This window comes from Odocoileus virginianus, chromosome 24 (assembly GCF_023699985.2).
Source record: "Odocoileus virginianus isolate 20LAN1187 ecotype Illinois chromosome 24, Ovbor_1.2, whole genome shotgun sequence".
In the NCBI taxonomy this organism is placed as follows: Eukaryota; Metazoa; Chordata; class Mammalia; order Artiodactyla; family Cervidae; genus Odocoileus; species Odocoileus virginianus.
Window position 1 is genome coordinate 17,727,505 of NC_069697.1, and position 14,981 is coordinate 17,742,485.

General features: G+C 37.0%; 1 protein-coding gene across 4 annotated transcripts in view; it reads right to left on the reverse strand.

Annotated features, from left to right (window-relative positions):
• Positions 1 to 14,981, reverse strand: part of ATP2B1 (ATPase plasma membrane Ca2+ transporting 1) — a 122,117-nt gene that overhangs the window by 34,989 nt on the left and 72,147 nt on the right. For all 4 annotated transcript variants that reach the window (XM_070454314.1, XM_070454313.1, XM_020882462.2 and 1 more), the window contains exons 4-9: positions 10,259 to 10,513; positions 10,042 to 10,167; positions 5,762 to 5,902; positions 3,303 to 3,341; positions 2,420 to 2,581; positions 557 to 771 (exon numbers count right to left, since the gene is read on the reverse strand). In XM_070454314.1, coding sequence (XP_070310415.1) covers positions 557 to 771; positions 2,420 to 2,581; positions 3,303 to 3,341; positions 5,762 to 5,902; positions 10,042 to 10,167; positions 10,259 to 10,513 — 938 coding nt within the window. The remainder of the gene's footprint in view (positions 1 to 556; positions 772 to 2,419; positions 2,582 to 3,302; positions 3,342 to 5,761; positions 5,903 to 10,041; positions 10,168 to 10,258; positions 10,514 to 14,981) is intronic.

Sequence of the window (14,981 nt, forward strand, 5' to 3'; positions counted from 1 at the left end):
TGCTGAGCTGGACCAGGGCGGTGGGAGATGAGCCGAGAGAGAGAGACTGGGCAGGCCCTGCAGGCCACGGTGAGGAACCCTGGATCTCATTCTGATGAGAAGCCACTGGAGGGTTTTTACACACGAGACAAAAACGATCTGAATTAGTTTTTAGAAACATGAACCTGCCCACCGTGTGAAGGCAGGACCGTGGGTCAAGAGGGCCAGGAAGGAGGCCTTAGAGTGCTGGAGTCAACCACTCTGCTCTTGTACCACAGGCAAACGACAAACACGCTGACTTCAATTTTACAGAGGGGAAATAGAAGGGGACCGGACATCTCAACCATCACATGAGGAAAAGTGAGCTGGAACTTCCCAGTGGAGTTCTGCAGAGCTCCGTGTCAAGGCTGCCCTTTCAGGCATGTACAGGACTCGGGGCAGAGATCGTCAACTGGGGAGAGGAGGGGGGGGCCAACGACAGAATTTCTAAAGGAAATAGTATAAATTTATGGATGTCCCCTACTTTCAGAACCAGAAAGGAAAAGGGTAGGCAGTTGTGCATGTCTTTTCTGCTTACCTTGACTGAGTAAGCTAGTGAGATAGTGACCGCAAGGGGCAGACCTTCTGGAACTGCCACCACCAAAACCGTAACTCCAATAATGAAGAACTTCACAAAATACTGTATGTAAATTGGCGTGCACTCAGCGAGCCATGGTCTCTTCTGAACCCAGAAGGTATCAATTACAAAATATAAGACAAGAATGATAACTGTGATGGCAGACATCAACAAACCTTTCAGCACACAAAAAGAAGGAAAATGTAATCATTAAATATTCCAGACAGGACTCATTGTCAGTTACATATTAGCTACAAGAAGAATCATAACGACTTGGGTGGTATTTAATTTCTCTGAGAAACTGTTACCTACTTTTTTGCACTAACTCATCCCTTGACATTGTTAGATTTAAAAGTTCTGCTTCTGACCAGGAGAACTGGAAAAAAGTGTTTATGACTCTTTTCTAGACTTAACTGCATCTTCGGTCTTTCACTAAAGCTGAGACAAAATAACAAGCAATGACAAGGAAATACAAAAGCTTAGCATAAGCTGCTTAATGACAAAAGAGAAGTTGGTAAGAATCTGATCAATGGGGAGACCTGCAATTAAATATTCAACCATATGTTTTTTAATGAAAAAACACACATTACTGAAATTAATTTTTTCATCTATCCTTACTGCTTTATTAACTAAGAAAACCAAGAGTCAATCACGTATTACAAATCATTTACCTTTCTATTCTGTGGTGTGTTTAATCTCCTTATAAATGAATATTACAAAATAAGGCATGTCCACATATGTGGGACTAATCCAATCTGATGTTTACTAAAACACCATCACCACCTTAAATCCATCCATTTCTTTATGATTTAGTATTACCATTTGGCTATTACAGAAAGCAAATATCTCCTAGATAATAAGCTTTCTGAGGACAGAGGTAAAATCTTAACTTTTTCTGAGATAATCCCAGGAAGTAACAGAATGATGCAATGTAAGTGACTTGAATTGTTGTTTAGTCGCTAAGTTATGTCTGACTCTTTTGTGACTCCATAGACTATAGTCCAACAGGCTCCTCTGTCCATGAGATTTCCCAGGCAAGAATACTGGAGTAGGTTGCCATTTTCTTCTCCAGGGTATCTTCATGACCAAGGGATGGAACCCGAGTCTCCTGCATCGCAGGTGAATCCTTCATCACCAACCCAGCAGGGAAGTCCCTATGTGACTTGAATAGTATATGCTGATTTAGCCACCTGTGTTCTTTCATAAAGATGATACAGTTGAAGGGCATGCTCTGATTTTAGCTACAGCACTGTTTTATTTTCCCCTGAAGAGTGGTTCTATTAACAGGTGTTTTCTAATGATGGTTCTAATTTATAACTTCAGTCTCACCAGGGCAATGCTCTAACTAATCCACTCAATTTAAGTAAACTGTAATTTTTGGAAAAACATGTACTTATTTTTTTTTCATAGTCAATAAAAAGATGAGAAGATGTGTGGTGAAATTTCTTTTTATTAAAATATAGCTGGGTAATTTGTATGGAGTAAGCCCTCTCCCTATTGCTCCCAGAAACTCAGATACAAGCTCATGGGCTTGTGAATTGGGTAGACTTAAGCACTAATCCTAAACTGACCATTTATTTATTAGCAAGTTGACAGAGGACACTCCCTCTACATAAAATGATGATAACCGTTCCCAAGTTTCAAAATATTATGAGGATCTCTAATAACTCAAAAGGTACATGTAGATAAAACTGAAAATACCGTTAACTCCCCTTCCACTCACAAAGCAATGATTTCCAGTCCTAAGTATCTCAAAAGATAATTTAAAATAGCAAGTCAGCATACTTTAAAACAAAACATCTTATTTTCTTATATATATCATACCTGCTTTGCCAATCTGAACAGCTAGTTTTGTCAGTTTCCCCTGTAAAACAGATTTTTCCTTTTTTGGCAAATTTGCTTTCTTTTTGTCTTTTTCATCACCATCTCCACCTTCTTCACTCTTCAAAGGCTGCATTTCCATGGCTGCACCATCCTGGGCTTTTGCTATATTGAAGTGCACACATAGCTGTTAACATTTTCAAGCAATTTGGTGTGTGTGTGGGGGGAAATCAATTTCTTACAGAAAGACAAAGATGTAAACATTTACCTTAGTGTGTATGTCTGTGCCTACCCAGAGAAAATAAGACAACAGTGACACTAAGCTTTTGAAACTTTGTACCTAATTTGAGAATGCTGTGCTACGAAAGAGATGAGGCATAAGAAGAAATACAGAGTCCTAAAAGAGCTAAATACCAAATCATTTCTCCTCCTGGATGTTGTATCATTCCCAACACCATAAATTCCTCCCAATAAGTTATAACCATAATGTAGAACATCATGTGAGAAACATACAGAGAAATGTACATATGCTTTCAGACTCTTAAATAGACGCCAACAAATCTACATTATATATTTTGTTGCTTATGCATTTCTGCCAGCAATGACATAGTGACCAGTGGTAAAAATGCCTGAAATGTCTAAGTTGAAAGTCACCTGCATCTGGAGCTTCCGAAGTTTACTACCACAGGCCATAATTCAGACCTTATCAAAATGTTAAGGCAACAGGAAGTCAGGCGCTGACCAGACAGACATATACCCAAGTAATACAGGTTGCTGATTTTCTCTGCTACAAGTATCCTACTTTTGGATGGATACAGTACACAAGAGATATAGTTTTGGATATAATAAGAATAAGCTAAGCGTACTTTTAACTTCCTGAATTTACCTTTGTTGCGATTCTCAATAGCTCCATCTTGTTTCTTATCTGTAGGAACAAAATGGGAATTAAAGCTTTCCAAAAGAAATGAATACAGCCATGCTAAATTATGCAAAGCTAGTTCACATTTCTATAACAGAAATGTTACACAATGGGGTGTGTGTGTACCGATTACAAAGCATTTGGCCTGTAATGGCCTGCTGGCTCAATCTCTCCCTAGGTCTTAACCATGGGGGAACACTACAAAATAATTTGGGGCATCACACTTGGGTTGATTTCTCCATAAAGCTTTACTCGTTTTTTATGCTGCAATATATCCAAATATGGTGCAAGAGGTTTTCAAACTAAATATAGATTCAAGCCTAAAAATGTAGGAAAGAGACAGGGAGAGAGGGAAGGAGAGTCCTAGGAGACCAGAGGCACACAGGGCAGCTTTGATGGGAAAGAGAAGCAAATCGGTGCGTGTAACAGAGAGGAGAGGCAAGCAGGTACACCTGGAACATGGAAATACAAGGTCAGTCTGACTGCTAGGTAAGGCAATTCCTAAATTAGCTTAGCTTAGAAGAACGCAGAAAGATGAGACCATCTGAAGTAAAAAGAAATCAGGGAAGGAATGGGTCTATTGTCTGGAGCAGGTAATATCATATTAATAATAAAAAAGAGGAAAGTGAACTTATCCATCAAGGAGTGCTACCTTCAAACTTGAAAACATGGAGCAAATATGGTCAAAGAGGAACAGATACTCAAGACAGGTAAGGGAGACAGAATACCTGCTACTCTGATGAGGTCAAGTCTGGAGTGAGACCAAACATTCACATTTCAGATTATGAAACAGATTACCCTGGACTATACTAACATATAATATTAATTTACTCAAGGGAATGTGAGAAGAGCTGAAAGTCCACAGAAGAAAAAATGGTCTCTGCAATTTACACACACACACACCTCCTAAGAATCAAAAATGGTAGACAGTCAGATGCTAATTCCTGGGAATACTCTTAACTGCATTAAAATAAATAGGTGTATAACAGATCTTAGAAAAATGGTGCTTACTGGAAAAGAAACTGGAGTCAATAAGAACAAGGTCATGATATGAACTTCCCTTTCTTTTTTAATAAGGTCTGTTGACTTTAGTCTCCTGAAAATTGGGATGCAATATAATATATGGTTAAGAATACAGACTCTTGAGTTTGACAAGTGGGTTTGGTCTGCCACTAACTAAGATCTTTAATCTGGAGCAAGTTACGCAACCTGCATAAACCTCAATCTACTCATCGTTAGAAAAAGGTAAATCTTAGATTATTGAGATAATGCATATAAAGCACTCAGTAAATGGTATCACCACTACAGTTTCTAAACTGACTTCTACTATGCCTTAAGAAACCTTAAGGTGGCATATGGAGGACTGTTGTGAGTGGGACAGGAAAACACCTAGAGTGTGGAGCCTGCCACCCTTGCCTGCAGGCAGAGCTTTTCAAACATGCTTCTGTTTGAAATAAAGATTTCATAGCTAAAGATAAAACTCAAAGAATAAAACCTAAAGATTTAACCTAAATATTAAAAGCAATGATGTAGATATAGCAAACCATTTATTTTAGAAGATTTCAGAATACTTATGTGTGTGAGAAAAATATGGGCTTACTAGCCTAAGTAAAATTAAATAAATCTGAGTGGTTAAACCTCAGTAAACTGCTATTGCCCTAAAAGGAGAAACTGGAGTAAACAGTGGTACAGTAAATATTAAAAGCAGAGTAGGGAAGGCTTTTTAAAAAAAGTGACATACTCCCCAGTGAGGATTCTGATAACTATTTCCCTATATAATAAAGCTTCTTATAAGATCCTTGTGGATAAACTATGGTTATCCAGCTTACTGATAATAGATCCCATGTAGGGACAGTAGATACAATGGATCAAGATTAAAATTTTAACACCTTGATAAGCTAGTGATGGGCTGAATATAACAAGACAAACATACCAGGTGTCAAAGTGAAGTCTTGATCGTGTGTCTAAGAGCCAACAAGTATCTTATGTAGTAAGATACTACATAAGTAGCAGGAAACTTGAAAAAGATGAAAAAGTTCAATAAGGCCAAAATGTGACATGTCTGACATATCACAGTTGATATGAAAGTAGTAAAAAAAAAGTAAATAGGAACTGGGAGTTTAATTCATTTTGCTGGTCAAATGCAAATGACAGATTTTTTAAAGTGTTCAAGGAGGTGCTGAATTTGTCTGACTATGGTAAAGGGGATGATGTCTTCATAAAGCCTTTCATGAACTCTTAAGTCTTAAAACAAAAAAATCCCTTCTATCAATTCTAACACCTGAAAGTACTACTTTGGGTAATGAACCTTCTGTAGAACTCTTCACAGCAAAACCTGATGAAAGACTGTATTTATTGGGTGAGCTACTACAATCCAGCTGCTGTATTTCTGATCATCAGTTCGTTCGGCACACTGCTATTCTTACTTTTCTTTTCCTTTTTCTTCTCATCTTTCTTCTCTTCCTCTTCACCTCCAGCTCCAAGTAAGGTGAAGATAATTCCAGTTTGAGAATTGACACCTACAGCAGTAACTACCATTCTTCCAGAGCCTTCCATTACGTGAGTACCTAAAACAATAAAAACTTTGGTTTTAAAATCCAGTAAGATATTAAATGAAGCCTAAGTTCTTGTGCTTAAGGTTTTATGTTCGTAATATGTCATCTGAGTTGAAAACTCACTCTTACCACTCATTTATCCTGTGATACGGGGCAAAGTGTAACATCTCAATGCCCAGTCCACAGATGGGGATAACAGTACATGTGCACTTTCTAAAAATGAGAATCAAGTATAATCTAGGGTTCAGTGAATGGTCAGTATTTAAATTATAACTGTGTTTTTATCATTAGGGACATTTCTCTGAGAAACCCGTCACTTAGAAAGAAATCTGCTTAGAACCAAAAGGATTACACAGCAACAACCGCCGTATCCCTAAGACAACCCCACAACCTCTCCCTAACCCAGGATGTCATGCCAGCCCACCTCGATCACTGCAGCAGCTTCCTAGCAAGTTTCTGTCTTTTCGGTTCATCCTGAAAAAGGTTTAACCTTCCTCAAACGTGATTTTATCCAAGCCTCCTGTGGCTCCAAACGGGAGCCTACACGGCCTACTCTATATAGGCTGACTGTACATGGCCTACTCCATAAATTCCAAAATTTCCACACGGAGACCAATCCACCTTCCAAATTTTCCCATCTATTGCTCTCACATAAAACTCCATTACAAAAAGCTAGCGGGCAGAGACGGGACGCGGACCGAATTCTGACTCTGTCCCTCACAATAATCTTGCAAGCTGGCAAGGCAGCTTCAATCCAGGAGGACAGCGGGCATATTCTCCTCATAATGCTGCTGATCTTGCTCACAGCTCTTCAACCTGCACATCCACGCCTCTGCATCTCTGCTTTCCTCACTACAAGGCTTCCCACCTCTCTGTTCTAATATTTTTGTGAATTTTAAGTAGCTTTCTAAACTGAAACTCTTGTTTAAATACTGCAAATCTTTATAGTTATCACTTATTTTATCTCCTACTTCACAACCATCAGGACGACAGGTCTGAAGCACCTACTAACATCCTGTGTAATAAATCAACCTTCAGTTGTTATTTGCAAAGTAAGATTGTGAAGCATGTGTACTTACTCTAGAACGTAAGGATTTGTATTTGGCTATTAATTACTGAGTGATTTATCCCATATAAATTTTAAAATCTTTGATTTTCTTGCTTTAAAAAAAATCTATATTCTGACTACTTCACTAATTATTAGCTCCTATGCCAGCAAAAATGCAAGAGAAACAAGAAATGAAGGACAATGAAACAATATTTACTGAGTAAGTTCAGTTCAGTCGCTCAGTCATGTCCTACTCTTTGAGACCCCATGAATCGCAGCACGCCAGGCCTCCTTGTCCATCACCAACTCCCGGAGTTTACTCAAACTCATGTCCATTGAGTTGGTGATGCCATCCAATCATCTCATCCACTGTTGTCCCCTTCTCCTCCTGCCCTCAATCTTTCCCAGCATCAGGGTCTTTTCAAATGAGTCAGCTCTTCACATGAGGTGGCCAAAGTATTGGAGTTTCAGCTTCAGCATCAGTCCTTCCGATGAACACCCAGGACTGATCACCTTTAGGATGGACTGGTTGGATCTCCTTGCAGTCCAAGGGACTCTCAAGAGTTGTCTCCAACACCACAGTTCAAAAGCATTAATTCTTCTATGCTCAGATTTCTTTATAGTCCAACTCTCACACCCATACATGACTACTGGAAAAACCACAGCCTTGACTAGATGGACCTTTGTTGGCAAAGTAATGTCTCTGCTTTTTAATATGCTGAGCAAGGACTAAGTATAAAAGACAGTTTCTTTTAACAATTCTAGCTTTTAGCAAATTTCAATTTATGCTATGTTTGTCTTTACCACAGGTAATCGAATGCTGACTGCTAACAGGCTCAGGCAAAGTAAACAGTGTCTGTTCTGGTTATATCCTCACTGCTAACTGAATAACTGCTTTTAACCATCTAAATTTAAAAAGCCAAGAACAGCAGTGAGAGATGGCATCATGAGAATAAATTTAAAAATAAATGCATTTCATGTTTTCAGTACATTTTTGGAAGAGGGAAATAAACGTAGAAAAACTTTCCCACCCATACAGTGATAAGCAACTCCAGAAAGTTATTTCAGTCTTTTCTTAAACATGGAAAATTTATCGAGTCCCTCTTGGTATATACTTGGTGTGTTGAGAACCTGAGTCTCCAAAAACTTAGCAGTCATCTCTGTTAAAACAGAAAAGGACCAAGGCTCCGTAACAGGATGTCAACCTAAGACACTAAGAACTAAGCACTGTGTGAATAAACTAGAAGTACCACCAGCAAAGTCCATGAGGTACATGTGGCAAAAACACCAGAGGAGATGGCCTCAGTTCACCAAACACTATGGCCTGGTCAGTCTATGGCTTAGGTCTGACCAGCAAGCTTCCCTCTCCTCTGGAAAGATCACAGATTTTACTTGGTTAACATGAACTGCAGTTTCTTAGAAGTATGGCAAGGAATAAGTAAAACAAGGAACATTAAACTTAACATATGGGCTTCCCTGGTGACGCAGATGGTAAAGAATCTGCCTGTAATGCAGGAGACCCAGGTTTGATCCCTGGGTCAGGAAGATCTTCTAGAGAAGGGAATGGTAATCCACTCCAGTATTCCTTCCTGGAGAATTCCATGGACAGAGGATATTACATAGCCAAGATATTTCTATCTGGAATGAATTCCAAGCACACCAAGATAAAGAAAAACTTAAAGGGTATAAATGGTCTTAGTAGTGCAGGACACTGAAGGTGTTTCACAGAAGAGAAAGTCTATATTACAAGTGAAACCTCCCCCCATACATAATGGTGTTTATAAATGTACATACATGAAATTACTCTGATCTTTAATGGCGGCATGTTTTGCAATAAGCCTTTTGGCACATATTTACAAATCTTAAAAAGGTAATGGTTAAACTTAGGTATATGCTCCACAGCTGTGATTCTAACGTAACTGACCCTTGTCACAGGTTTGACTTTGGGTTGAGTAAAACCATGTCTGACTAATTAGAATATAAAGTTCACACAGAAGACGTGAAAAAGCATAGCTGCCAAGTTATTAAACGGTTAAATAAGCAGAATCTCCTTACAATGTAGGAAATGTTAGCATTCCATTAACATCTGAAAATGATAATTAAAGACAAATAGGCAGCATTTTCTTACTCTAAATGCTAGTGTAACTCAATCTAAATCTATACCTAATCTAATCTATACCTAAAACAAATGTTTTACAAGCAATTTTGCAAATTCTACAAAGAATACTAGAAAATTAAGATAGGAAACTGGAAAACAAAAGTTAAGGAACTGGCATACTTCTGGAGACAAGTTGTGGTACTTTGGTTTCTTTTCATTTTAGAAGGTAGCTCGTAATTTTTTTCATCATCCTTTCCATTTCAATTTCAATTAACCTCAGGTCAAGTTATCAACAGCAAGTTGTTACAAAAGCCTTCTAAGTAGACACCTACTCCCCCCTTTCAGACAGTACCCTCACCTATACACACCCTTCCATTTTCAGAACATGTCTTAACCATGTACAAATTCAGGTCTGTTTGGCAGATGTGGTACTGCTCCTGGATCTATTTACTATTAACCATATTACCTTAGGTAAATAGTTAATGTCTCAGACTCATTCCTCAGCAGTTAAAATGAGGAAGTGAGATTAGGCTAATTTTAAGGAATTTACGAGCTTTTTTTTTTTTAAAGAGCTTTTTAAAAACAGAAAACTTGTCCTATGTAGATCATCACAGAAAATGCACTAATTTGCTTTAAACACATAATCATTCTTTAATTTTATATTTCACTAGGCCTGAAGAATAAATATGAACACAGAGAAAATGATCAATTCAGCAGAGATCATTAAGTTTATACTTTTAACTTTGTCATTATACAACATTAACACTGACTCTCAAATCTTCTGTGTTTTGGACTCGAGCTTCTCATTTATAAAAAACAGTTTTAGATTTAAAGATCTCTAAAGTCTCTGCCAGCTTACAAAAAAAAGTCTCTAAGGATTACAAGGATAGAAGCTAACACAAACTACAGAATCCTCTTCGCATTACTGGCTCTTAGGGAAACTACCGATAGGGGTGTACAGTTGTGAAGGAGGAAACAGTTAAAAGTTCTAAAGAAAACTCATACCTGATAAAAGTAAGGGATCTTTATCTAAAGACTTCTTAACATGATCAGATTCACCAGTCAATGAGCTTTCATCAATCTTAAGATCATTGCCTTGAATAAGTATGCCATCAGCAGGAAGAAGATCACCTAAAACAAAATAATAAAGGTAAGCCAAGCTGTGAACAAGATTACAATAAAATCACATCACATGTCACATGGACTGCCCTGTTTTACTTACCATATTTCACTTGAGCAATATCTCCAACAGTAATGTCAGCTACGGGTATCTGAATGACCTGACCACCCCTGATGACTGTGAACTTCTGTTCTTGTTCAATTCGACTCTGCAAACCTCTAAACTGCTTTTCCTTACTCCAGTCATTAAAAGCTGTTACTAACACCACACACACTACTGACAAGAGGATTGCAGCTCCTTCAATCCAACCAGTTTCACCTTCACCTTCTTCTTCTCCAACAGAAACGTCTCCACAAACTATTTGGAAAGAAAGAAAATGCTTATCAAAAAAGATTCTGAATTGATGGCAACAGACATGTAATTATGATGTTTATATGTTCCGTTAATTTTACTTAGAGCTCTAAACACCTTATTGACTCAAAGCATTCCACAGTGAGGATGTTGCTAACTCTGTTAATTTCAAGTTCTCTGCCTCCAAAGATTCTCATCTGCAGGCTAGGGAGGCAGTCCAAGGTGCTAGTTAAGAGGGAGGAAACTGGAAAGATTAAATCTCAACCTAAGGCAAGTTACTTATTTTTGAGACTCAGTTTCTTCATCTGTCAAGTTTGGAGACCACCACTTACTGCAGAGTTGTTGCAAGGATTACATGAGAAGACATTTATAAAGAAGGTTGAGCAGTTGACTGAAGCTTGTTCATCCTCGACCAATGGTTAATGCTATTAATTATAACATACAGTAGGCAAGCCACATATAGAAACGTTAAGTATTATGTGTTACCCATGAATCATGCTTATTTGACATATCAATACCACTGAAGTATGATAAAAGCTTAACTTTCATAAGATAAAATTTTAAGCCAAGTGCTACTCATTAATTCAACTATTTAAGCACCTACCCTCGGTGCCAGACACTGTTTTCAAAGCTAAGGATGTGATGATGAGTAAGACATATAAGCTCTCTCTCCTCAGGGAACCTATATTCAGACTGGCAGGTGAGGATAGTATATGAAGAATTCAGTTAATAAAACACAAATAGTTAATTTCAGATATTGTAAATGGCACAAAGAAAATAAAACATGATGATGTGCTATCAAATGAAAAAGAAGGCTAATCATGGTTAAGTGAACAGAGGCCCTTCTAAAGGGTCCATGACATTTGATCCAGGAGCCAAATGATACAAGGGAGCTAGCTGTGTAGATTTAAGGGATGAGAACTGCAGGGAGAGATTAAAGTCAGCATAAAAGGGTTTAGAAGAAGACAAGAGGAGGGAAAAAGGAAAGCTCAAAACTGCAAGGTCAGTAATGGTGAAGAAAGAACAAGGACAGTGCTCTTTTTGGATCTTGGGCTGTAGTCTATTTGTGAGTGTAAAATCAGTTCAGTGGCTTATGACCAAACTTTGAGAAATAAAACAGAACAAAACAGAGAAAATATACATGTAATAAAGATAAGTATTGTTTTCTGAAAGCTTACTTTGGTCATTTATAAACTCAGATGATAGAACATGTTCTGTGTTCCTATGTAAAGTTAATTCTTACTGAGGGTTGAGTTAAATTCTCTGAAAGTCAATGGTTCTCTTAGGACATTCAGAACAGGAAAAGGATTATTCACAAGGAAATAAGAAGGAAACATTAACACTAGAAATCATTAACGCATATTCCAGAATAGTGAGAATAACTGAAGAGAGGACTTGAGGTGCAAGGGTGCTGAATAAAGATGAATTGGTGAGAGGTATGTAGGACAGATGAAGAAAGAGAAGACAGAAATTGGAGGAAAATCAACTGGGGTGAAACGGAAGGGATGATGTGAACAATCATTAAAAATAGTCCTGTGAACATCAGTAGGATTCAGTGATCAATGGGTATAAAGTATGTTCTCCAAAAGAGATTGGCAGGATGATCTACTGAATGTGCCAGCCTAGACATTCAAATACTAAAACTTCTATTTTTATTATTTTCAAGCTGAACAAATAACCATGTATCATTGCATAAAATAACTAGTTAAGTGAATCTATGGTTGATATCATTTTAAATAGCAGAAGCTGTAAAGACAGCTGATCCTTACCTATACCCCTGCCCAGAAGACAGGAGATCTGTTTTCTGAGTCAGATAAAGCAAATCTGAATTCAAGAACAGGGAAAGGCTGAAATACCATATTGACCGCTTTACTGATCACTTTCACCCACTTGGAGGCAGTGCGAAAATGTAATCTTCCAAATAAAGCACTGCCGTGGGCTTTGCTCTTACTAGTTAAAAACATAACGATGCAGGACTTTACAAGAGTGTGTAAAAACAACAATCTGATATCAGAAGATGAAATTTACCAGTCATATTTCAACAAAAACTTTTACATAACTGGTGGAAGTATCATGGTGTAAGTATCACGATTCAGTGAGTGCACTAAAATATTCTACTTGGATTTGCCTAACATTATGAGTTTTTTCCTACCTATGAGAGACATTAAAACCAAGTTCTGAAAGAAAACAAACTTAAGACCCAAATCAGGCCAAATCAAGATTATAAAATATAATAATGTACATTCAATCATGCTATCAATAACGATGTCTTATGGCTACTAAATATAAAAATTTAAAACTTTCATCTTTTAAATCTATTTTTGTATATGTTTTAAAGTGCTCACATTATACATAGCTTTAAATATATATAAAACATAAATGTATCATTGGGAGACATGTACTCAGATCTTTTCTTTATAGGGTAAATAACCAAAAAAGTTTAAAGACAGAGAAACTGAGGTTAAAGAAAAGGAATTGTGAGAGAATTATTTAATTTTCAGTTTTAAATCTCACAAGCACATGTATTTATAACTAAACTATTGAGTATTTCTAAAGAGAGCAGTTAGTGACATATTTCATTTATATATAGTTCCACTTTATATCACACAAAGTTAGAATGATCTAGAAGTAGACAGTAGTAAAGTATTTCTAGAAATTAAATACTTCTCCTACTGATGACCATTATAAAGTTTTAAGGGAGCTGCAGGGAAAGATTAATCTCTAAAATCAAAGTCAGGAAAGGATTGTGGTTTACCGGTTACACATGGAAAAAAGAAAAGTAATAATGTTTTCAGTAAAGTCCGAGTATAAATAAAGTAATAAAAACCGATTTTACTGAAGATGCTCCCTTGTAAATATGTTCACCTGAGAGGTACTTACCATCTGAATTCAGCCTATGCTATATCACAGGGCAAATATGCCATTCTCAAATCCCCTATGTGATTCTTGGGTCATATGTGAAGTGTACATATGACTAGCGCAAAAAAGCAGTTCTCAAAGTATTGTTCAGGAACTCCAGGGGGATCCTCAAGGTCAAAACTGTTTTTACAATAATACTAAGATGCTCTTTGTCTCGTATTTCATGAATGTACAGTGAAACTTTCCAAAAACTCCATGAGCTAAAAACAACACAATGACTGCAGAAGCTGATGAGAATCCAGTTATCTTCAATTAAGCCAAACATTAACTAGACACAATGAAATTAAAAATACCACTACACTTCATTGTCTCATTTTATAACTTCATTCATTAATTATAATAAGTATAATTATATGATAACAATGTTTATTATTTTAAAATGCTCTGGTATTTTTTAATTTCTCAGTTTTAATTTAGAATATAGTAAATACCTACTGCTGTAACTCACATGATCAAAACCTCTTTGGAGTTCTCAGTACTTTGAGAGTGTAAAAGGGTTCCGAGACCAAGAGTCTGAGAACCACTAGTTGTATGGACTGAAGATTTCTGGGTTATAGTGCTTATTTTCATACCTAACAGCACTAGTAAGAAATTTTGATAATCTAGAGTTCTATGACTATAGATTCATAATTACTGGATTTCCTTTTAGGCAAGTGACCACTTCTTAAGTGTTAAATATGATGAAAAGATACATGAAATACATTGAAAGGCGTATTTTTTTTAAGTGCAAACACTAAATAACTTTTGCCACAGAGCAAAAACATCTTTATATTGTTTATCAAGACCTTCTGGTAGATCTTGAGTCTCTTTAAATGGCCCTAAAACACCAACAACTCTAGATTATCTTCTCAGTTGGATTAACACCAGTTATCTCCTTAAGCAAATTTGAAAAAGGGCCTGTCACTACATTGTACAAATGAAGTAGGCTGAATTCCAAGATGTGTCCAGATTCTGTGAATTAAAAAAACCCACTCCCACTGAAAACATTTTTCTTCAGTTTTCTTATAGTCCTGCGGAAAAAATTTTACAAGTAAAAAGTTTTTGATCATCTGCTAACTCACCTAAGGCTAGAACACCAATTCCCAGTATTCTATGACGAAAGCTGGGTAAACCAAGCAGTGAAGAATTTAGCTGTATGTTGCTAAACACGGTATCACCTCCTTTTCCAGATAAACAGACACACACATTCACACATCCTCAAGCCTATCCACTTGGGCACACACGCACATACATGAGCACCATCAGTGACAACTAAAAAATTCTTTTAATCTCAGAGGATACATATATCTCAAAACGGTACAGCAGTAATCTCTAAACAGTGGGAATTTCAGTAAACATGATTTACTTTGAAATGTCATTTTCCCTCTAATTTTTCAACAGCAAAGTATGTACCATTTATTCAACAAATAAAAGTTTTAAAAAATAATCTGGCTCAATATTGCCCAGAATATTGCCTAAATCCTCTTTTATCTACATCAGAGATTCTCACCCAGAGGCACTTCTGCCCCCTTAAAGGATACTGGCTATCTTTGGAGATATTTTGGCTTGCCTCAAC